The following is a 25,335-nucleotide window of genomic DNA, read 5'->3' on the forward strand; positions in this document are numbered from 1 at the left end:
TATTAGACAAAGAAGATTATAGCACTATATTAGCTAAATTGCTCTATATTAGTTTTTTTTTGAATATTCGCTATATTGCTATAATTTTGTTTTTTCGAATATTCGTAATATTCTAAAACAAGAATATATAGCAATATAGCGAATATTCGAAAAAAAACGAATATAGAGCAATTTAGCTAATATAGTGCTATAATCTTCTTTGTCTAATAGTTGTCATTTTCTTCTCATCTGAAATTCAGATTGGAAAAAAATTACAACTATAAAAAAAAAGATTATAGCACTATATGAGCTAAATTGCTCTATATTCGTTTTTCTTCGAATATTCGCTATATTTCTATATATTCTTGTTTTAGAATATTACGAATGTTAAAAAAAGTTATAGCAATATACAGCGAATATTAGAAAAAAAAACCAATATAGAGCAATTTAGCTAGTATAGTGCTATCATCTTCTTTGTCTAATAGTTGTAAGTTGAAAAATTCGCAATAAAAATTTGCATTACGAAAATTCGCATATTACACGATCATTACCTTGCCGATTTTTCGAGTAAAAAAATCGTAGAATATAACAAATATTCGAATTTGAGAATATTCGACGAATATTCTACAAAATATTCGCGAATTCGAATATGACCCCTGCCGCTCATCACTATTCATATACTGCAAGACGCAGTTTGAATTATATGTGATTTTCTGCCCATGTGGAAGGTTTTATGTGGGTAGGACCTTTAGACCTCTCTACGTGCGATTCAGGGAACACAAAATACCGTAATCAATAGAAAGTAGAATTGGAGCTACTCGACTTATTGAACACATACATGATGTACATGGAGGCAGAGATGATGTGTTGAAGTGTGCAGGGATAGAGGTAGTTCATATGCCTGAACGAGGAGGAGATAGGAAGCAGCATGGATTATTAAAACTGATGCCATGGGTCCTCTCTGATTAAATGACAAAAATGACTTAGCTGTGTTTATACGATATGGTTTTAGATTATATTGATGTTTATCTATATGTTTTTATAAGGACATCAAGTTGTAGATTGAAGTGATCATTTCACCTGTTCGATCATGGGAGGCTTGACAAAGCGCAATCCAGAGCGAAATGGTTGTTGCCTGATGTATCTGTGCGGTGCCCCGCATCTACCGTGATTTTACTTACAATAAAGCTAACAAAAATGAAGTTGATGGTGAGTGCCGCATTTTTTCTTCTTTCAACAATTTGAATATATGTCTACTTGGCAGAGCACCACCGAACTGACGCATGTTTATGGTGCAGGGATGGATCCTGTTGGACATTAACCGCATCAGGCAGTGCCGACTGCGTATTTCTTTATATGGACACTAGTAAGCAGGAGGGTACCCCGCCCCCCAGGGACAGGAAAAAACTTGGAGAACAAAGATTTAAAAGCCTCCTCCCCTTTACCTTCTCCAGTAAATACCTAAGAACTCAGGATCATGCTGAAAGAATTTTAATTTGGGAGAAAATAATACAATTTTAATTCAAACAATACAGTCAAGATACTTAAGGGGGAAGGTGGGGAATCCCAGTGCCGTTGTGGAGACTATACGGAAAATCCAATTACCGGTAAGAGTAATTATCATCTTTTCCGTACACCTCCCCAACGGCACTAAGCAGGAGGATTAACAAAGGAACCAGACTAGGTAGGGACTGCTGCCGACAAGACTTTTCGTCCAAAGAACAAGTCCCTGTTGGCCAAAACATCCAGTCTATAGTGATTAAAGAACGTAGATGGGCTTGACCAGGTTGCTGCCTGGCAGATCTGGGACAAAGATGCTGAGGCACTTTCTGCCCACGAAGCTGACACTGCTCTAGTTGAATGTGCTTTCAAACTCGAGGGTGGAGAGAGTCTTTTTTCTTCATATGCCATAGCAATTGTCATTTTTATCCAGCGAGGGATGGTAGTTTTTGAAGCCCCTGACCCTTATTCTGTCCTGTGTACTGGACTAGAAGACGATCGGACCTTCTCAGATTTTTAGCGGCCTCCAGGTAAACCAGGACACACCTCCGAACATCCAAGTGTTTAAACTTCATCTCAGCAGCCGATTTCGCCTGGGGGCAAAAGGTGGGCAAAGATATTTCCTGCTGACAGTGAAATTTTGAGAAAACTTTCAGTAAAAAAGAGGGCTCATGTTTTAGTACTATTATATCATCCAAAACATTAAGATAAAGAGGTCTACAGGCCAATGCTTCAATGTATTTCTCCTATTCTTGTAGGTGAGGTGATGGCTAATAGAAATGCAGTTTTAAAGGACAACAGTCTGAGAGAGATTTCATCAAGTGGTTCAAAGGGAGGATCCATAAGAACAGAAAGGACCAAGTTGAGATTATCCCAAGGAGGAATCGTAGACCTGAAAATAGGATGTAATCTATAAGCCCCTTTAAAAAACCTTTTGATTAAATAAAACTCAGCCAACCTGACTTCCATAAAGGCACTCAGTGCCTCTATCTGGAGTTTAAAGGTGTTCATTCGTAACCCTTTATCAAGACCTTTTTGTAAGAAGTCTAAAATTACCTTAATGTCAGGTGGTAAGTAGTATTGGGCGCGAATATTCGAATCGCGAATATTAATTGCAAATATCGGCACTTCAAGAATTTGTGAATATTTCGAATATAGTGATATATATTCGTAATTTCGAATAGTCTAGATTTTTTTTTCATCGGTAACCTCCCTTCTTGCTTGTGGGCCAATGAGAAGGCTGCAATGTCTTTGAGCTTAGCAACATCCCTAGCAATCAATAGGAAAGTTGCTTACCCCTTACTATACAGTCCTGATTAAAAGTTTAAGACCACTTGAAAAATGGCAAAAAATCATATTTAGCATGGCTGGATCTTAACAAGGTTCCAAGTAGAGCTTCAACATGCAATAAGAAGAAATGGGAGTGAGACAAAACATTTTTTGAGCATTCAATTTAATGAAAACAACAAATAAACTGAAACAGGCTGTTTTTCAGCTGATCAAAAGTTTAGGACCACACCTCCAAAAAAAAAACTAAACCCCCCCCAAAACAGAAATCCAACTTCCAAACATGAACTCAGTAATGAGTATTGTTTATCACTTCAAAAATTCGTTTTGGCATGCTTGATGCAAGCGTTTCCATGAGGTGAGTGGGAACATTTCTCCAAGTGGTGAAGGCGGCCGCATGAAGGCCATCTACTGTCTGGAACTGTTGTCCATTTTTGTAAACTTCCCTTGCCATCCATCCCCAAAGGTTCTCAATTGGATTTAGATCAGGGGAACACGCAGGATGGGCCAAAAGAGTGATGTTATTCTCCTGGAAGAAGTCCCTTGTCCTGCGGGCATTGTGTACTGTAGCGTTGTCCTGTTGACAAACCCAGTCGTTACCACACAGACGAGGGCCCTCAGTCATGAGGAATGCTCTCTGCAACATCTGGACATAGCCAGCAGCCGTTTGATGCCCCTGCACTTCCTGAAGCTCCATTGTTCCACTGAAGGAAAAAGCACCCCAGACCATTATGGTGCCCCCTCCACTGTGGTGCGTAGAAAACATCTCAGGTGGGATCTGCTTGTCATGCCAGTAACGTTGGAAACCATCAAGGTTACATTTTATCTCATCAGAGAATAAAACTTTCTTCCACCTTTGAATGTCCCATGTTTGGTGCTCTGTTGCAAAGTCCAAACGAGCAGTTCTGTGGCGTTCAAGGAGACGAGGTCTTTGTAGACGTTTTTTGTTTTTGAAGCCCTTCAGTCTCAGATGCCGTCTGATGGTTATGGGGCTGCAGTCAGCACCAGTAAGGGCCTTATTTTGGGTCAAGGATCGTCCAGTGTCTTGACGGACAGCCAATTGGATCCTCTGGCTCAGTGCTGATGAAATTTTTTTGGGTCTTCCACTTGACTTTTTTGTTCCATAACCCTCAGGATCATTTAAGAAATTCCAAATGACTGTCTTACTGCGTCCCACCTCAGCAGCGATGGCGAGCTGTGAGAGAGCCTGCTTATGCAGTTCAACAACCCGACCACGTTCAAAAAGGGAGTTTTTTGCCTTTGCCATCACAACGTGTGACTACCTGACAGAAAATGACAATGAATCCACATCTTTGCACAGATTTGGCCTTTTAAAGGCATGTGGTCCTAAACTTTTGATCAGCTGAAAAACAGCCTGTTTCAGTTTATTCGTTGTTTTCATTAAATTGAATACTCAAAAAATGTTTTGTCTCACTCCCATTTCTTCTTATTGCATGTTGAAGCTCTACTTGGAACCTTGTTAAGATCCAGCCATGCTAAATATGATTTTTTGCCATTTTTCAAGTGGTCTTAAACTTTTGATCAGGACTGTATAAGAACCTCCCGAGCAGCCATTTTCTACAGTTTTTAAAGTTCTCAGAGAGACAGCAGTGTCATTGCTGTGCTCTGTGCTTTCCACACTACATTAGTTAGTTAAATAGCTATATATACTGTATATGTATACAGATAGTTAGTGGGAGATAGACAGTGTAGGTTATATCCTGATATAGTGTAGCTGTTGCAGTGCAGTGTGTTAGGTTCTGCTGTCCATACATACATGCAGACCTGCTAATATGTGAAGTTTCACGTATTGCTCCAAAATATTTGCATCATTAGTGCCGATTAGAGCAATCGCGAATATATTGGAGCACTCTAACTGTATATAAAGCCATTTTTAATGTTCTGCCGTGCCAACCATTTTCTCCAGCCTCAGGAAACTTCTAGCAGCTTGGAAGATGTGGCAAAAGTGACCCACGCCTGTATTTTGTGTGCATTATGTGAATATTGCATTGTATGGGGCTATGAAGATTACATAAGAGCCTTCTTCTGCTATCTTCGTCAGGACCCTTGGGTACAGTTGGATTGGAGGGAAAGCGTATAGAAGCCCTGCAGACCATGGGCCCGAAAATGCATCCACTCTTGTTGGACTGTCCGTATATGAGAGGGAATACAATTGATCTGTCTGCTTGTTTTTCTGGGAAGCAAAGAGATCTAGACTTGGATGACCCCATCTCCTGTAAATTTTTAGAAATATTGACCTGTTGAGACTCCACTCTCCCGTACTCAATTTCCTTCTTCTCAAAAAGTCCATTATTTTCTTCTCCTCTTAGATGGACTGAGAAGATTGATTTTATGCGAGTCTCGGCCCAGGAGAAGATTTGGGACACAATCTGCCATAGAATGTTGCTTTGTGCCTCCTTGCTTGTTTAGGTACACTACCGCGGTCCTGTTGTCTCACAGAATTTTGACATTTTGGGAGTGGATGGTTGGGGAAAAGGCTTTTAGTGCCAGAAATACTGCTAGAAGTTTCTTTGAATTTGAGGACATATAGAGGAGATCTGGATCCCAGACTTCTTGTACCAGCTGATTCCCTCAGTGGGCTCCCCAGCCAGATATGCTTGCGTCCGTTGTGATGACGACTTGATTTGGTGTCCGCCATAGTACTCCCTGGTTCAGATTCTGCAGGTTCAACCACCAGCCTAGAGAGTTCTTTAGCCAGGATTGAAGAGTCACTGTCCTGGCCAGTGAAAGGGCACTTCGGTTCCAATATTTCAGAAGGAAGTTCTGAAGAACTCTTCTGTGGAACTGAGCCCATTTGACTGCCGGTATTGTTGAAGTCATTAGACCTAGTATCTTCATGATACTCCGAAAGACGAGCAGACGAAGCGCTGAAACTTTTGTTATAATATCTTTCTTTTGTTTTTTGTATTTTTGCGGAAGAAAGGACGTCATCTGATGGGAATCCAACTGAATTCCCAGAAAAACCTTTACCCTGCTGGGAGATAGATCTGATTTGTCCAGATTCAGCTTCCAGCCCAGTGACTGGAGAGTGCTCAGTGCTATCTGTAAATGACTTTGGAGGAGAATCTGTGATGATGCTGAGATGAGAAAATTGTCTATGTATGGAATAAATATTATTTATTTTTGATGGAAGACGCTTGAGATTTCTGCCATTAACTTAGTAAAGATCCTCAGGGCTGATGCAAGGCCGAAGTGTAGGACCTGGACCTGGAACTGCAGATAGACAAGTTGGTTTCTCAGGAAGATACTTTTGGTAATTGGGGTAAATTGGCACATGATAGTATGCATCTGCCAAGTCAAGGGTTACCATGTAGCAATCCCGGGTCAACAAGTTGATGGTCGACTTCACGGTCTCCATCTTGAAATTTTTGTATTTGATGAATTTGTTGAGATGTTTTAGGTTGATAATAGCTCGGAAGGAGCCGTTGTTTTTTTTTTTCACGAGGAATATCGGTGAGTAGAATCCTTTCCCTGTCTGATCTTCTGGCACTGGGATAACCTCTTCCTTCTCTAATAAAAGTAGAATTTGAGACTCTAGTAAATGATGATCCTCCTTTTTTAGTTTTCTGTTTATTATAAAACTTTCTGGCGGGGGGATGGGGGGGAAGAAGGAAGAGAACTCCAGCCTGTATCCTCGACGAATTATATCCAGGATCCTGTGATCTTTCCCAGGCTGAGATGAACCTTTTTAATCTTCCCCCCACTGGATCTCTGGCGTCATAAACTTGACTGCTTTGAGGATTTATCCTGGTTAAAGAGGAACCCCCTACCTCTACCTCTAAAGGGCTGCCCGGATCCCGAGTTGTATTTTTTATTCTGATCCGGCCTTCCCCTTTTCGGAGTCCGAAAGGAACGTCACTGTTGAAAGAACTTGGTTTCAGAAGGAAACCCCTTTTTCCTATCGGATGCCTTTTCCAAAATGTCATCCTATACGGACCCAAATCTGTCTCCTTCACAGGGGATACCACAAAGTTCATTTTTAGAAGTGGAGTCCCCTTACCAGGATCTTAACCAAACAGACCTCCTGGCGGTATTGGAAAGAGCTGCAGATCTAGTGGACAATTTGACCAGGTCCGCGGAAGCGTCAGCTAAAAATTTTGAAGCTTGTTTCAATACCGGCAGGGAAGATATAATATCTTCTCCAGGGGTGCCTGAAACCAAATGTTCTTCCAACTGGGACAACCATAAGGATATAGTCCTAGCTGTGTATGTGGCTGCAATACTGGGTCTCAACATAGATGTATTTGTCTCCCAAGATCTTTTAAGAACAGACTCACATTTTTTGTCCATTGTATCTCTTAATAATCCTACATCCTCAAACGGCAGGGATGCCTTTTTGGATATCCTGGCTATAGGCGCATCTACTCTGGGAGTTTTGTCTCAGTGGGCTGAGTCACCTTCATTAAATGGATATTTTCTTTTGAATACCTTAGAGGCTCCTGATCTTTTTTCAGGGTATTTCCATTCTTCTGAGATTTAGTTTTTTTATGTGATCTTGGACTGGGAATACTCTGTTTCCTAACCCCAAGCCCTTTAAACATTTGATCTTGAATTGTTTGGGCTTCTTTTGACTCTTCGAGGTTCATGGTAACCCTAATCGCTTTCAGAAGTGATTCAGTTTCTTCTATGAAACATAGGGGTCTACTCGCTTAGTCTTCAGAAGAGGTGGAATTCGAATCTGAAGAATCATTGTGTTCACCAAAATCTAAATCCAAATCCATATGAGGTTCCGGATTTGATCTGGATGTAGAGGCTTTTTGTGGTATGGTGGCCATTTGGCTTCAATGGCGGAGCTGACCTCCTCCTTAATAAGGGTTTTAAGGTTATCCACCAAAGAAGGGGCCTCTTCTGACATAATCTTATATGTGCACTTTTGACAGAGTGGCCTTTTACTTTTACTGTGACCTGCTAACTGCCTTTTACATATTGCGCACTTCTTTAGTGCAGATTCCCCATTTTTCTCTGCATCTCTGCCCTGAAAAGTATAAAAACAACCCCTCACTAAGGAGTAAAATTACAGTGGGGAACCTCCACCAGTGAAAAGGCAACATCCATGTGCATATACAAGGAACGTGTTCCTCCCGAGAGGAGGCTTACCGGGCTGAGGACCTTAGGGGTGTCGGAAGGTTTCTTTGCTGGGAGCAACATGCTTCTGGCTCAATCCGGGACGCAAATGGCACTGCATGCTGTCCGGATCTCCTTGTCGGCGTTTTCAATGAGTTACTTCCTGGTCATGTGGTACGCTGCCGCATGCCACGCAGTGCATGTTCCGTCCATGTGAACTGCTCTCTCTCGAGACTCCAGCTCTGATGGAGAGTCGCACTGCCGGCATGTTTTCCGTCCCCATTTGGCTCCAATATGAGCCGTTCTTGCCCAGGGCTGCCCGCAGAGCATGACTTATGTCAAAGCTAGCGGCGGGAGCAGTATCTCGTCCCGGATTCCGCTGCTCTGCTACAGCCTTCCTAACTATTCAGGGAAGACTTACCAAAGGCTGAGCGCTATGTCTAAGCAGGAGAGAACTCTGCTTGTTCTTTACTTCGACCCGAGGGACAGGAATCAACTGGAGAAGGTAAAGGGAAGGAGGCTTTTAAATCTTTGTTCACGTTGTTTCCTGTCCCTGGGAGGCAGGGTACCCTCCTGCTTAGTGACATTGGGGAGGCATACGGAAAAATTATATTTTAATACATGCAAATGATCCTCTTGGAGCAACGGTGGTGTTGCTGTTACACCTAGAGGCTCAGCTCTCTCTGTAACTGCCGCGCCCTCTGCACTTTGGTTGACAGGACCAGGCAGAGAAAACATTATCACACCTGGTCCTGTCAATCAAATTGCAGAGGGCATGGCAGTTGCAGAGAAAGCTGAGTCTCTAGGTATAACGGCAACACCCCCATTGCTCCTACAGGCTCATTTGCATATATTAAAACATCATTTTTCTCAGCATTGCAGGCACGTATGAACAGGGGACCAATACAGATGCCTTCAGCTGCCAATCCCACATGTAATAGGTCAGCCAGTTACATACAGTACAGACCAAAAGTTTGGACACACCTTCTCATTCAAAGAGTTTTCTTTATTTTGATGACTATGAAAATTGTAGATTCACACTGAAGGCATCAAAACTATGAATTAACACATGTGGAATTATATACATAACAAACAAGTGTGAAACAACTGAAAATATGTCATATTCTAGGTTCTTCAAAGTAGCCACCTTTTGCTTTGATTACTGCTTTGCACACTCTTGGCATTCTCTTGATGAGCTTCAAGAGGTAGTCCCCTGAAATGGTTTTCACTTCACAGGTGTGCCGTGTCAGGTTTAATAAGTGGGATTTCTTGCCTTATAAATGGGGTTGGGACCATCAATTGCGTTGAGGAGAAGTCAGGTGGATACACAGCTGTTAGTCCTACTGAATAGACTGTTCGAATTTGTATTATGGCAAGAAAAAAGCAGCTAAGTAAAGAAAAACGAGTGGCCATCATTACTTTAAGAAATGAAGGTCAGTCAGTCAGCCGAAAAATTGGGAAAACTTTGAAAGTAAGGGCTATTTGACCATGAAGGAGAGTGATGGGGTGGTGCGCCAGATGACCTGGCCTCCACAGTCACCGGACCTGAACCCAATCGAGATGGTTTGGGGTGAGCTGGACCGCAGAGTGAAGGCAAAAGGGCCAACAAGTGCTAAGCATCTCTGGGAACTCCTTCAAGACTGTTGGAAGACCATTTCAGGGGACTACCTCTTGAAGCTCATCAAGAGAATGCCAAGAGTGTGCAAAGCAGTAATCAAAGCAAAAGGTGGCTACTTTGAAGAACCTAAAATATGACATATTTTCTGTTGTTTCACACTTGTTTGTTATGTATATAATTCTACATGTGTTAATTCATAGTTTTGATGCTTCATAGTCATGAAAATAAAGAAAACTCTTTGAATGAGAAGGTGTGTCCAAACTTTTGGTCTGTACTGTAGGTACAAATCTGCCCTTTAAAGATGCCTGTTAAAACAAGCCAAGCACATGAATGATATAAAAAAAAAAAAAAATGATGGTGCATTTCTCTTTTTCTCCGGTGGTCCAGTTCTCCAGCCGTTGGTGCAACTAAAACTGACTGGGCATCCACAGCAACTTTTTGAACTGGACCCCAAGCACCCCTCTCAGACCAGGCCAGCCAGTCGCTCCATCCTTATACTGTCATTGTAAAACATTGTTCAGGGGCCCTGACAATAAGGCTACTTTCACACTCGCGTTTGGTGCGGATCCGTCATGCATCTGCACAGACAGATCCGTTCAGATAATACAACCGTCTGCATCCGTTCAGAACGGATCTATTTGTATTATCTTTAACATAGCCAAGACGGATCCGTCTTGCACACTACTGAAAGTCAATGGAGGACGGATCCATTTTCTATTGTGCCAGATTGTGTCATACAAAAAACGGATCTGTCCCCATTGACTTACATTGTGTGTCAGAACGGATCCGTTTGGCTCAGTTTTGTCAGACGAACACCAAAATGCTGCAAGCAGCGTTTTGGTGTCCGCCTCCAAAGCGGAATGGAGATGGAACGAAGGCAAACTGATGCATTCTGAGCGGATCCTTTTCCATTCAGAATGCATTACGGCAAAACTGATCCGTTTTGGACCGCTTGTGAGAGCCCTGAACGGATATCACAAACGGAAAGCCAAAACGCCAGTGTGAAAGTAGCCTAACATCTTTCAGTCCTCCTCCCAGAGTGGTCCCATTTGAGCTCAGGCCTGCAGCAGCTGCTTTGACTATAGCTATGCCCCTGCCTCCAGCCACCGACTGCTTACATACTGCAGCGGTGACGTACAGGTGTACGCTATATACAGTACTAATGTGGACAGTGATTTTCTGCCGTGGTCACTTATCGTACACCTACACGTCACTGCAGATAGTCTAGCGGCTGGGAAACCAGCACTGCGGAGGATGGTGTCAGAGAAAGAGGTGAGTATAGCATCATTTTTTTTTTTTTACACTATTTAGGGGCTTGTCTGAGAATTTTAATTATGTCGGACAACCCCCTTTATTGAATAGGAAGAAGGGGCATGCAAAACAAAATCAGGTATTGAACAATGGCCTGAAAATGACATGTATGTATAACAGGAATCTTCCCTTATACTTACATGTTCCTTCTTCTGTGACCATTCCAAGGCCTTCTGCTTTGTTCTGTCTTTCAAATGCATTCAAATCAAGAACGCTGCGTTAAAAACAAACAAAATGAGAATCATCCTCAAAAGGGAGCTTTGTAATACCAGCTAAGCTGTAAGGTTGACCTTGCTGTTGGTGAGGCATGTAGTTTGTAAAGCGTGTGGGCTCAAGAATGTTGTTGGGTTTTGTAATTCACAGAAACATGGCCACACTTCATGAGAAGAGTCTGATGATTTTTTCTTCTCCTTGGCATTTGACAATAATGGCATTGCATTTATTTTAAGGATAAAGCAAAATACTACATAATCTATGGAAAAAACGTAAAAATGTATGTACCTGCATGACATCATTAAGCCGGACAAGCTCTGGAAAAATCCAGCATCCTTTTTTTCTTTTAGGTAATCTAACATTTTCTGTGAAAAGCAGGATATTAGTGAGCATACCATAAAATTGAGTTGTCTTAAAATACAAGATTCTTGTGAGTGACTATTCAAAAAACTAGAACACCTCAGTAGTAGCTGCAGTATATGCAGTTACTTAAAAGAAATGTGTCATCAGAAAATGACCTATTTTTTAAAACACGTTCTCATGTGTAACATATTTTTAAACATTTTTTGATGATGTTATTTTTAATTTTCCATTTTCAATATTTATATTTAAACAAAAACCATAAGATCCTGCAGTTTTCGCTCCCTGACTATTAAGCCTAATAATAGGCGCCATTTTTTGGGCTCTGCAGGTCACTTTACTGCAGTTACCCACACAGAGGTGATATCATTACAGGCAGGATTAGAATGTCAGATAAGACAGGGACCACCATTCACAATAGGTGATTGTCAGAGCTTATCTCTTCCTTCCTTGTACAATGACCTCTGCACAGGTCACAGAGCATGCCCAGAAAACTCTCCCATAGAAGTCAATGAGGTCCCTCCTGACCATTGTGTCTATGGTCCATGGGGCTGCCGTAAAGCAATATTCTTAAAAACAGCTCAGGAAATATGGCCGCCCCCAGCACTTCCTTCCTTTATTTCCTCTTTACCTCACTACTCATATTACCAGTAAAACTGATAAATATATAAAATATGATTAAAAAAAAGATAAATATTTTAAAAATGTTGTCTGTGTCCCAGGGGCTCAGCCCTGTTCCCCCTGCTCCACCTCACTGTCCTATGACTGGCTGTTTGAGAAGTGACTGGAGCTGCAGCCTCCCTGCTGTGTCCCTTCAGCAGTCACCCCCTTTGCTAAGCATGTTCCAGTCCAAGATGGAAGAGATCAGCAAAGATTAACTCCTTGGATTGCTGCTGGTTTTCTACAAGACACATCCACCTGCAGCAACCAATGGCTGCAAGATTTTACTGCAAAACCATGTAGCCAGTGGCTGACGCAGGTGGGCATTGCTTGGCCACATCAGGGGTTCCTACCCGCACTTTTATACCTAATTTAGCATTTATACCTAATTTAGCGTACCTTCTAAGATCATGCTCACAGGGCCTCTCTTTTGTAGTGTGCTGTTCAGGAGTACCAGGACTATACATGTGAATAACCTATGTTTTTACAGAATCATTTTAGTCATTAAATTAATAAGAGATAAGGAATTTATATTACCTGCTGCACAACAGTATTTCCACCATTCAGAACTGATATTCCAAGCTTCAGTGTCTCTACAACCATAGGGCTCATTTCACCTGCGAAAGGAGTAAAGTACAATCTGACAACATGGAATCTGTCTCTTAGGTCTAATCGTCAAAGCAGGGATCCAATACGTCTCTTATTTCCGTAAAGTAAGAGGGGCTTCTATAGCTATATATAAATATAGCTATGGCTACATGACTGCATGAAGCACCATACCGTGACCTTTTCTACCCAGCACTCATCTATCTTCATCAGTGCCATAGACTTTGACTAAAGTGTCAGGGCACGTGGTTGACTGCCACTCCATTCAAACTCCTCCTAGACATGGTTTTGTGAAAACCTTAAAAATCTAGCATCTATCCAGTGGATAGGTGATAAGTGCTTTTGGCCAGAATGCACCTTTAGGCCTCGTTCACATTTTCATTTTTCACTGACATGTCCTGTCCGCACACGTACCCATTGATTTAAATGTGTCTGTTCAAATTTCAGTATGTTTTTACTGACCGTGGGTCAGTATAAAAAAATCACGCGAACATGCACTACTTTGATTCATGATAAGGACCAAGTACAAAGTCTATGGGTCCATGAAAATCACTGACCCACATCCGTGTTGTGTCTGTGTTGTGTTTGTTTTTCCCTGAAGACTAATAGGAGATTCTTTTGGAAATTAATATTCAGCTGAGCAACGTCAGTGAATTACGGATGGCACACGGATGGTGAAAACTGACACACGGACCAACCACGGATCCTTCACGGACATCTTCACAGATGAAACATGTATACTTTTTTTCACGGACGTGACACTGACATGGAAATGTGAACGAGGCCTTAACCATGCTTTCCCCTAACAAGCCACAGCTTTTATTAATACGCATCAGGGGTGGACTGGAAACTTAAAGTGGCCCTGGAATTTTTTTAAAATAAAAGCGGTCCCATGTTGTAGTTCGGTCCAAATGAACAAAAGGCAGGGCCAGCATAAGTAGGTGGGCTAGCAATTCTATAGTGCAGCATGAAATTCCGCCCCAACAGAACCAAATATCAAAGTCCAGCATAAAATACTGTTACCACAGCTGCAGTATTCAACTATATCGTAGTCCTGAGGATGGCAATACAGTTGAATGCGGGAGGGCACTTTCCACCGCCAACCAGGTGCATAATTACCTGATGTATCTAGCATTAAACAATGCTGAGAGTTTCAGATTGCTACATACTCGGCCAGCAGCAGTATGGAGGGTGGCCCCCTGGGCATCGGCCCACCGGGAAATTTCCCTGTAGGGTCTATGGCCATCCGCCCCTGATAGGCATCAGAAAAATGTCACAGGCATCTTATACATATATTCCGGCTCTGATTTACAAAACATATTATAAATCAGTGCATTATAGAAATCAGAAAGTACTTCTCAGCATGAGAAGGAACTAATAAAATATAATAAGGGGAGAGCATGCAGGCAAGACATACTGCTGGATGACAAAGAAAATCCAGCCCACACATTCAGGTAGATTTGTGCTTCTGGAAGGGAGGGGGGGGGGGGCACCTGACTCCATATCAGTTCACCACAATATGGGTCTCCCATTTTAACCCCCTCCCGCCAGGTCTCCTCTGCAGTCACACAGCAGCACATATAAAGCACAACAACACTAACAAGGTAAAACACTATCTTAAAACACAATGCTTTTTTCTATTTTTAAACATATATTACAAAACTGAAGCATTCCCCTAGTAAGCAGTCTTTGTAGACTCATCTGTAAATGGACAGTGTTAATGATTCCCATAGCTCACAATTACTGAGGGATTGCAGTCCTTCAGAGAATCTGGCACATTGTTATAAGAGGCATGCAGGAGCTATTTTATGACGAGCGCTTTGAAAACAAGGCACCTACACTGCAAAATGTGTACCCAAAAAAATGTCAGGAGGTAGGGGTTACAGCTGCATGTAACTGATTCTCTAAAACTGCAGCTGGTAGGAAGGAGATATAGTCTTGTCTGCAAACATGTCCACAAAGAATAGGACATGTATCTTTTTTGTGGGGGCCACAGAATGAACATATGGATGCGTACCACACATAGTGTACTGTCCGCAATTTTTGCAGCCCCATTTAAATGAATAAATCCACGTGTGTGCCGTAAAAAATGTGGATCTGATGCGGACCAAAAATACATTCGTGTAAGTAGCCCCTTACAGGCATCATGACATGGATCAAATATTTCAATTCTGGGTTACTTTGCCTTCAAAGTGTATTTCCAGGTTTTATTATCATGTTTCAAGGTCCACAATCCTGTGATGATTAATTTTTTGATTTCTTTGTAGGTCAAATGAAGTCCTGCTTTTCTGGTAAAGAGCTCCAAATCCCCTGCATAGGCCTAGTTTTAAAAGATAGCATATGTGCTGCTTGCGGCTGCCACTAGAAGGAGCATGTAAGATTACTGCATACTGTTTCACTTTTTCAATGCACAAACAGTAAACAGCAAGCTCCACAGCTCCCTCTAGTGATTGCTTCAGACAGCTAGAATGTTAATTCTGTTATGCAGGGTATTCAGAGCACTATAAAAAAAAACTAACTACTTCAAGGACACATTACAAAATAAATCACTACAGAACACTGATTTAAAGGGAACCGGTCAGCATGAAAATGCAGTGCAGTCTGCAAGGAATAGAGCAGGAGGAGCTGAGCAGATTGATATATAGTTTTATGGGAAAAGATTAGTGTGTTTCTCTGAGCTAAGGAGTCCGTGGATGGTCCTACCCTTTGCTGTGTAAGTGTGCATACATATATAGCTGACAGTCCGTGATTAGGCCTTCCCACACGATTCCTTAGCTCATAATGAGCAGAGATTTAGATGAATATGTTATACTAAATCTTTCCCCACATGCTCTATATCAATCTGCTCATCTCTTTCTGTTCTATAACATGCTGCCTGCAGATTGCACTGCATTTTCATGGTGACATGTTCCCTTTAAAGGGGTTGTCCAAGTGACTTTTATTGATGACCTATCCTCAGGATAGGTCATCAATATCAGATCGGCGGGGATCCGAAATCAGCTGTATGAAGAGAAGGCGCGTGCCGTGCCAGCGCTTCCTGCCCTTTATTGTTTATTGCTGCTGATGCAATGGCGAGCAGGTGTACCCATTCATTTCAATGGGACGGATCGCTCCTATAGAAGTGTATAGGAATGAGCCGTTCCATTGAAATGAATGGGACGGCTTGGGTGTAATTACAACTGCTCACCGCTGTGGATGCAATGGCGAGCAGGTAAACAATGAAGAGGAGGCAGCGCTGGCACGGCATGTGTAGCTGACCAGCTAAGACCTGTCCTAGGTTGCTAATACAGCTTATATGTTTATACAGCTAGACCTGTCAATAACCTTAATACAGTGCCTATGTTTGTGTGTTAAAGACAAAAGCAGAGTTATGTACAGTGACTTCATGTTTGGATGTCATATAACTGTTCCTAGATCTGAATTAATTAAATATTCTTCTGAAATACTTTGTTCTTTACATAGTTGAATGTGCTGACAACAAAATCACACAAAAATAAAAAAATGGAAATCAAATTTTTCAACCCATGGAGGTCTGGATTTGGAGTCACACTCAAAATTAAAGTGGAAAAACACACTACAGGGTGATCCAACTTTGATGTAATGTCCTTAAAACAAGTCAAAATGAGGCTCAGTAGTGTGTGTGGCCTCCACGTGCCTGTATGACCTCCCTAAAACGCCTGTGCATGCTCCTGATGAGGTGGCGGACGGTCTCCTGAGGGATCTCCTCCCAGACCTGGACTAAAGCATCTGCCAACTCCTGGACAGTCTGTGGTGCAACGTGACGGTGGATAGAGCGAGACATGATGTCCCAGATGTGCTCAATTGGATTCAGGTCTGGGGAACGGGCGGGCCAGTCCATAGCATCAATGCCTTCGTCTTGCAGGAACTGCTGACACACTCCAGCCACATGAGGTCTAGCATTGTCTTGCATTAGGAGGAACCCAGGGCCAACCGCACCAGCATATGGTCTCACAAGGGGTCTGAGGATCTCATCTCGGTACCTAAAGGCAGTCAGGCTACCTCTGGCGAGCACATGGAGGGCTGTGCGGCCCTCCAAAGAAATGCCACCCCACACCATTACTGACCCAATGCCAAACCGGTCATGCTGGAGGATGTTGCAGGCAGCAGAACGTTCTCCACGGCGTCTCAAGACTCTGTCACGTCTGTCACATGTGCTCAGTGTGAACCTGCTTTCATCTGTGAAGAGCACAGGGCGCCAGTGGCGAATTTGCCAATCTTGGTGTTCTCTGGCAAATGCCAAACGTCCTGCACGGTGTTGGGCTGTAAGCACAACCCCCACCTGTGGACGTCGGGCCCTCATATCACCCTCATGGAGTCTGTTTCTGACCGTTTGAGCAGACACATGCACATTTGTGGCCTGCTGGAGGTCATTTTGCAGGGCTCTAGCAGTGCTCCTCCTGTTCCTCCTTGCACAAAGGCGGAGGTAGCGGTCCTGCTGCTGGGTTGTTGCCCTCCTACGGCCTCCTCCACGTCTCCTGATGTACTGGCCTGTCTCCTGGTAGCGCCTCCATGCTCTGGGCACTATACTGACAGACACAACAAACCTTCTTGCCACAGCTCGCATTGATGTGCCATCCTGGATAAGCTGCACTACCTGAGCCACTTGTGTGGGTTGTAGACTCCGTCTTATGCTACCACTAGAGTGAAAGCACCGCCAGCATTCAAAAGTGACCAAAACATCAGCCAGGAAGCATAGGAACTGAGAAGTGGTCTGTGCTCACCACCTGCAGAACCACTCCTTTATTTGGGGTGTCTTGCTAATTGCCTATAATTTCCACCTGTTGTCTATTTACACAACAGCATGTGAAATTGATTGTCACTCAGTGTTGCTTCCTAAGTGGACAGTTTGATTTCACAGAAGTGTGATTGACTTGGAGTTACATTGTGGTGTTTAAGTGTTCCCTTTATTTTTTTGAGCATTGTATATTATGTTCACAGAAGCATAAAAGATAATATGCCTTTAAGATTTATTATATAAATGTGAGGTAAGCTCAATGACACATCAGAAACAGAAAGCATTGAGTTAAACTGTTGTTGCTGGACAGGAGTCTAGACCAATCCTAGCCAGCCTCACACAGCCCAGGAGTTTTGACCAATTACAGCCAGCCTCACACACAGCTTGTGTGGGAAATCCCCTAGCAGGAGCTGTTAGAATCATTATTCACCAGAGAGAGAAGCTGAACAGACATTCACTTCACTAAGAGCTGTGTTTTATGGAAGCATAGAGGCCAAAATAGGTATTTTAAAACAGTTATATAATGTTCCTACTGGTAATATGGTGATTAGAAATGTATATTGAACCAGTTATATGTCTGTTTACTTACAGTTCCACCAGTTGCGAACTACAAAGTTCACAATCCAAATTCAAATTCCATATTGCAATCCAAATTGCATACAACATACCAGATCATACTCAACCAATCTGCAAATAGTTACTGCTAACTGCAATTGCGACCAAATTCAGCAAGTGAACTATTAGTTAGACCTCAGATATACCTCTCAGAGAGATCATAAAGTGCTTAAATAACTTAAAGTGAGAGTACAGATACTGAAGAGAGAAATATATCCACCATTTTATGTTGAATGACTAGCTTGAACAGTTGAACCACCATCTTATGCATACTGCCATTTTGTGATATCTTTTTAACACGTGTTATGTACATGGACTATCTGCTGCGGAGGCGGCAGTAATATATATGAAGAAAAGTTGAAGTTAATAAAGAAGTTATTTCAAGCATTTGGTGTGCTCTTTAAACCTACTGTTTCCATAGAACGACGCTAGAGGAATTACAGAGTAATAGACAGTCTGGTTAGACTAAAAGTCAGAGATATAAAAATTCTTCTAATGCCACAGTGTAAAAGGCACTTCATAGTGCTGCGCCTGCCACAGCATGCGCCTTCTCTTCAAATAGCTTATCCGCAGTGGGTGCCTGGTGTCGGACCCCCACCGATCTGATATTGATGACCTATCCGGAGGACAACCCCTTTAAGATAATAAAATTATTTTCAGGGGTGAAAATTGATTTAAAAATCCACAATTAACAAAAGAAAGGAAAAACACAGAAAACATAGTTATTGGCTATTTGGAACAGAAGACTGTAAAGGAGAACAAGGTATTTACCTTTACTTGCACTGATCATCTGCAAAACCATCTCAGCAGCCCCCCTTTCATGTAGACGGGCCTGCTGATACAAGGTCTTTTGCTTTTCCATTTCTTTCTCCTGTAAACAGACAGACATGTGAATCGGATTTGCTCTCTATAGCACAGCCAAACAGCCATGGAGATCTATGGATAATTTAGCATGCTATGTAACTGATGGCATCTGAGGGGGATTGTACTGCAGTCGCAATGAAACATTACTATAATTATCCTAGAGAAGCAATCACATTATTTTTAAACATTACAGAACACTTAACGAGGCAAGGACAGCAAGGGGCAGAAAGGAAAAAACAAACATCTTACCTCAAATGTCTTCTCTTTTTCCTCATCTTCCTCTTCATTTTGGCAGCTCTGAAATAGGAAAGAGTAAAATGTGAACATTTTCTACAGCAGCATAGGATAATGTCCTGTTGTTTAGCTGATCCCTACTGATAAAGTTTAAGAAGAAGAAACATAACTAAAAGTTCAAGGGCATCTGTCAGCAGATTTGTACCTATGACACTGGCTGACCTGTTACATGTGCTCTTGGCAGCTGAAGACATCTATGTTGGTCCCATGTCCATATGTGCCCGCAATGCTGAGAAAAATTGTTTAAATATATGCAAATAAGCCTCTAGGAGCAACGGGGGAATTGCCATTACACCTAGAGGTTCAGCTCTCTCTACAACTGCCCCGCCCTCTGCACTTTGGTTGACAGGACCAGGCAGTGTAAACATCATCACCCCTAGCACTGATTTCTCCTAAAGTCAAAGTGCAGACGGCGCAGCAGGTGCAGAGGGAGCAGAACCTCTAGGTGTAATGGTAACGCCCCCGTTGCTCCTAGAGGCTCATTTGCATATAATAAAACATCATTTTTCTCCACAATGCGGGCACATATGTACATGGGGCCAAGTGCACATGCAACAGGTTAGCCAGTTTCATAGGTACAAATCAGCTGACAGATAAAGTGCCCAAACTGGTGAAACAGACCCTGATTTAAACGCCGGGTCACTGACTTTTTTTTTTATGCGGTAGTTTTCTTAAGGGTGCCGTCACATGCAGCAGATTTTGTTGCAGAAAATGTCTGCGTCTGACAATCCGCTCCATTTATTTGAATGGAGCTTACAGAAATCCATGTGCTTCTCGCCAAAACAACTCTATTCAGATGAATGATTTTCAGGCACAGAAATTTTCAGCAACAAAATCAGCTGTGTGTGAAGGCACCCTAAAATCACCATCTCAAACAGGACACAGGGCAGCATAAACCTGGTGACAGATCCTATTTAGACTGGGGTACAGGGTTTACACTAACATTACGCTGCAGTATAAGGATTATATATTCACCTACATATTTTGTAGCCTGTGACGAAGCTTGGTCATTGCATATGCTAAAAAGAGGAGTGCCAAAGATAGGGAGAAGAGGCAGAGGAAAATAGTGCTGATACATGGCATGTATATGGCAAATACACAATATATACAGTATATATAGTGTTCAATGGGATATTGCTCAAATATAACTTTTAGAGATCGAAACCTCCATGGATCTATGAAGATATGAACATATTTCATGCTTGGTACACTCATTCTGCTTACATCACAGGTTATCAGGGTTTTTACATTGGACTATCAGTAAGCATACTGCATTACATGGCAAATACAACTTTGTTAGAGGGAGGGCTTGTAACATGAGGGGAAGATACTAGCACCCAAAAGTAAATTCTTGCCTGTGCTGCACATTACATCATGCCAACTAGGGCTGGACTGATCCTCCAGGGATGGGCTCTTAGAGCCCAGCATCTGCAGGTGCTTTGGAGCTAATGACTTGCCACTTAGATTAATTTCTTATGGGTTGATTCACAAATAACATATTTCACCTTATTAATGATGTCCTGTGTGAGCAATAATGACTACTAAATTTACAATGAAATTACGCAGGAGTAAGGACCCTCTGAACCATTGTCTCTGGAGGGCCCAAGAAGTCCCAGCCGAAACCTGCATCCTGATAGTGTATTAAATGAATGCACAACATTCTAGCTCTGTTATAGCTTGTCAGGTGCCATTTGTACCAGATGCAATGCTTTGCCTGCTGTTTACAACAATTTGTAATGCCTGCTCGGTCTGATTTGAGCAATAACAGATACAGAGTATAAAATAGGGTTCCAACTGAGTGATATTTGCATTTATTATATCACTGATAACATAGATCTTTTCCTACGATCCAGCGGGGGAAAAAAAATGTCTCAGGCCCTCCTGAGGAGCCACTATTTGCAATGTAATAAATGCTATGCCCCTGCTAATCCAAAGAAGTATCTGAGCATTGGTAAATATGAGTTCTGCGCTTTCCATAAGACTGTAGGTATACTTATATGACGATTTCCTCATCACTATAGCTGTACCTCTTTAGGGATGCATAATGCAGTATATATACCTGCATTCCTATGTTCTATGAAAGCACAATCCACACATCTGTATGCTATCTCTTATAGGGCACATCTGCAGTACATAGCTATGTTTTTTATTCTTTTTAAAAGTGGCAGCAGAATCCATCAAAAGAAAGAACAGACTTAAAATATGGTAAATCTAAAATATGAAACAGAAATATAGGTTTAGCTTAAAATCCCAACTAGCAGCGGGTGAATTGGAAACACCCTTTTAGAGTTGGCAGTCAGGGGATTAACTAAGGAAGGGGGCTGGTGGACGCATGTACCCCTGGTGTTGGGTAGTGGGGTACAGGTGGGGTAGACGCAGGGGTGCACCTAGCCTTTCTTTTGCCTGAGGAAAAAATTGAAATGGCGCTCCCACTCCAGCCCTACTGTTAAAGGCATAATGTGATACAGGTGAATATAGAGAGATGATCACTTCCACAATGGAAGCGCTCATTTCTCATGGCCCTGCCACCACACTCGCTTGTCTCTAGATCTCGCCTCCTCACCAGGCCTCATTGGAGGTGCACCCCAGGGTAGACGCAGGGCTTTGGCAGGGAACCTAATCAAAATAAGGGGGGGGGGGGGTTAATGTTTAGTATGTTTTACAGTATTTTAATCCAGACACATTAACTTCTTTCTATATTTAAATCATCTACTGGGAATTTGCATCCATCAATGTACTTCTATTCATGTCTTTATATTGACTTTCAACTTGCCACCCACTGCAGCTTCTTGATTTGTCATGTTGGTTTGAAACGTCTATCTCAGAATTTCAGTATTTCTCAGAACTTATGTGTCTCCCACCTGTGCTTAAGAAATCCTTGGCGTATCTATCTCTGAAAAACCAAACTGCTTGCTTGAAAGCTGCATAATAACACTGACATCTTTCAATCTAAACATCCACAGTGCTCTTTATCAGCAAATTACCAGTGATGAAAAGCATTGTTTCTGTAATACACTTTATTTTTCCACAGACAAAATGGTAGCCTGTTAGGAAAAGATAAAAAATACCCAAAGAGACAAAGACATTTCTTGTTTTTCAATCACAATAATCATGAAAACAGCAATCACTGTAGTAAATAAACGCTGACCACAAAACATTACAAGCTCAGATAAGCTAAGCTTAAAGCGGCTTATCTGTAGTACGGGTGTTCAAATGTAATCCAATCAGATGTAGACAAACGGCAAAACAAGCTGCCTCAAAATGCTGGCCTCTCTTATTGTGGTCATTAAATCACACAGATGTACATGTGACCACACGCTTATCAAATTACACAGGGCTCGGCTTATCCGACCCCAAATTTCCAAAAACCACATCAGTGCTTTTGATATTGGATGAAATCACAGCCAGGCAGAACTTGTTCCTAGTGGTGCCATGGCTATCAGAATTATAGTACGTAAATAATGTTATACCTCAGTGTAGGTAGATGTTTTAAGAACTTGTCCATGTTACTCAAATCCAGACCTCAAGTCCCAGCAGAAGGGTTTTCTTAAACCAGTACTGTTACAATAGCATCAGACTCAGGTTACATAGTGTAGAGTAGGATTAAAATGACATCCATCCAATTCAAGCTACTGTAATATCCTATAATGTGGATCCAAAGGAAGGCAAATCCCTCATGACGTGGAAGCCAATTTTTTTTATCTTAGGGGGAATAAATTCTCCCAACTCCAAATCAGGCAATCAGAATAAAGCCACATTGACATGGAATGCTAATCAGCCTCATATTGTGGAGGTGTTGTTGTATGTAAATGCAGCACTTCATCACGACTTAACATTGTAGCATCCGATTGTTGGTGAGGAATGCTTCCTTCCCGATAATCGGCTGCTCCTTACAGTGTCTAAAAGCAGCTTAACTCCCTGGATCAACAAGCTTTCTCCAGAAATCTAGTAAATATAACCTGCAATATTATTACACTCCAGAAACACATCCAGGCCTCTCTTGAACTCTTTCAGTGAGCTCACCATTACCACCTCCTTAGGCATAGAGTTTCATAGTCTCCCTGCTTATACCATAAAGAATCCCCTTCTATGTCAATAGAGAAATCTTCTTTCCTCTAGACGCAGAGGATGTCCCTCGTCCTGGGGATAAATAGATGATGGGAGAGATCCTGATTAGAGTTGAGCGAACACCTGGATGTTCGGGTTCGAGAAGTTCAGCCGAACTTCCCGGAAATGTTCGGGTTCGGAATCCGAACCCGACCCGAACTTCGTCCCGAACCCTATTGAAGTCAATAGGGACCCGAACTTTTCGGCACTAAAAAGGCTGTAAAACAGCCCAGGAAAGAGCTAGAGGGCTGCAAAAGGCAGCAACATGTAGGTAAATCCCCTGCAAACAAATGTGGATAGGGAAATGAATTAAAATAAAAATAAAATATATAAAAATAAACCAATATCAATTGGAGAGAGGTCCCATAGCAGAGAATCTGGCTTCACATCAGCAGAGAATCAGTCTTCATGCCATAGCAGAGAATCTGGCTTCACGTCACCCACCACTGTAACAGTCCATTGTCATATATTTAGGCCCCGGCACCCAGGCAGAGGAGAGAGGTCCCGTAACAGAGAATCTGGCTTCATGTCAGCAGAGAATCAGTCTGCATGTCATAGCAGAGAATCAGGCTTTACGTCACACAACACTGCAACAGTCCATTGTCAGATATTTAGGCCCAGGCACCCAGGCAGAGGAGAGAGGTCCCGTAACAGAGAATCTGGCTTCATGTCAGCAGAGAATCAGTCTGCATGTCATAGCAGAGAATCGGGCTTCACGTCACCCACCACTGGAACAGGCCACTGTCACATATTTAGGCCCAGGCACCCAGGCAGAGGAGAGAGGTCCCATAACAGAGATTCAGGCTTCATGTCAGCAGAGAATCAGTCTTCATGTCATAGCAGAGAATCAGGCTTCACGTCACCCACCACTGGAACAGGCCACTGTCACATATTTAGGCCCTGGCACCCAGACAGAGGAGAGAGGTCCCGTAACAGAGAATCTGGCTTCATGTCAGCACAGAATCAGTCTTCATGTCATAGCAGAGAATCAGGCTTCACGTCACCCACCACTGGAACAGGCCACTGTCACATATTTAGGCCCAGGCAGCCAGGCAGAGGAGAGAGGTCCCATAACAGAGATTCAGGCTTCATGTCAGCGGAGAATCAGTCTTCATGTCATAGCAGAGAATCAGGCTTCACGTCACCCACCACTGGAACAGGCCACTGTCACATATTTAGGCCCAGGCACCCAGGCAGAGGAGAGAGGTCCTGTAACAGAGATTCAGGCTTCATGTCAGCAGAGAATCAGTCTTCATGTCATAGCAGAGAATCAGGCTTCACGTCAACCACCACTGGAACAGGCCACTGTCACATATTTAGGCCCAGGCACCCAGACAGAGGAGAGAGGTCCCGTAACAGAGAATCTGGCTTCATGTCAGCACAGAATCAGTCTTCATGTCATAGCAGAGAATCAGGCTTCACGTCACCCACCACTGGAACAGGCCACTGTCACACATTTAGGCCCTGGCACCCAGACAGAGGAGAGAGGTCCCATAACAGAGAATCTGGCTTCATGTCAGCACAGAATCAGTCTTCATGTCATAGCAGAGAATCAGGCTTCACGTCACCCACCACTGGAACAGGCCACTGTCACATATTTAGGCCCAGGCACCCAGGCAGAGGAGAGAGGTCCCATAACAGAGATTCAGGCTTCATGTCAGCAGAGAATCAGTCTTCATGTCATAGCAGAGAATCAGGCTTCACGTCACCCACCACTGGAACAGGCCACTGTCACACATTTAGGCCCCGGCACCCAGACAGAGGAGAGGTTCATTCAACTTTGGGTTGCCCCGCAATATAATGGTAAAATGAAAATAAAAATAGGATTGAATGAGGAAGTGCCCTGGAGTACAATAATATATTGTTAAGGGGAGGTAGTTGATGTCTAATCTGCACAAGGGATGGACAGGTCCTGTGGGATCCATGCCTGGTTCATTCTTATGAACGTCAGCTTGTCCACATTGGCTGTAGACAGGCGGCTGCGTTTGTCTGTAATGACGCCCCCTGCCGTGCTGAATACACGTTCAGACAAAACGCTGGCCGCCGGGCAGGCCAGCACCTCCAAGGCATAAAAAGCTAG

General features: G+C 42.7%; 1 protein-coding gene across 1 annotated transcript in view; it reads right to left on the reverse strand.

Annotated features, from left to right (window-relative positions):
• Nucleotides 1–25,335, reverse strand: part of RYR3 (ryanodine receptor 3) — a 734,312-nt gene that overhangs the window by 133,006 nt on the left and 575,971 nt on the right. The window contains exons 79-83 of the mRNA XM_040412592.1: nucleotides 19,104–19,151; nucleotides 18,762–18,861; nucleotides 12,551–12,630; nucleotides 11,282–11,358; nucleotides 10,921–10,994 (exon numbers count right to left, since the gene is read on the reverse strand). Of these exons, the coding sequence (XP_040268526.1) occupies nucleotides 10,921–10,994; nucleotides 11,282–11,358; nucleotides 12,551–12,630; nucleotides 18,762–18,861; nucleotides 19,104–19,151 (379 nt within the window). The remainder of the gene's footprint in view (nucleotides 1–10,920; nucleotides 10,995–11,281; nucleotides 11,359–12,550; nucleotides 12,631–18,761; nucleotides 18,862–19,103; nucleotides 19,152–25,335) is intronic.

Source organism: Bufo bufo, chromosome 11 (assembly GCF_905171765.1).
Source record: "Bufo bufo chromosome 11, aBufBuf1.1, whole genome shotgun sequence".
Lineage (NCBI taxonomy): Eukaryota > Metazoa > Chordata > Amphibia > Anura > Bufonidae > Bufo > Bufo bufo.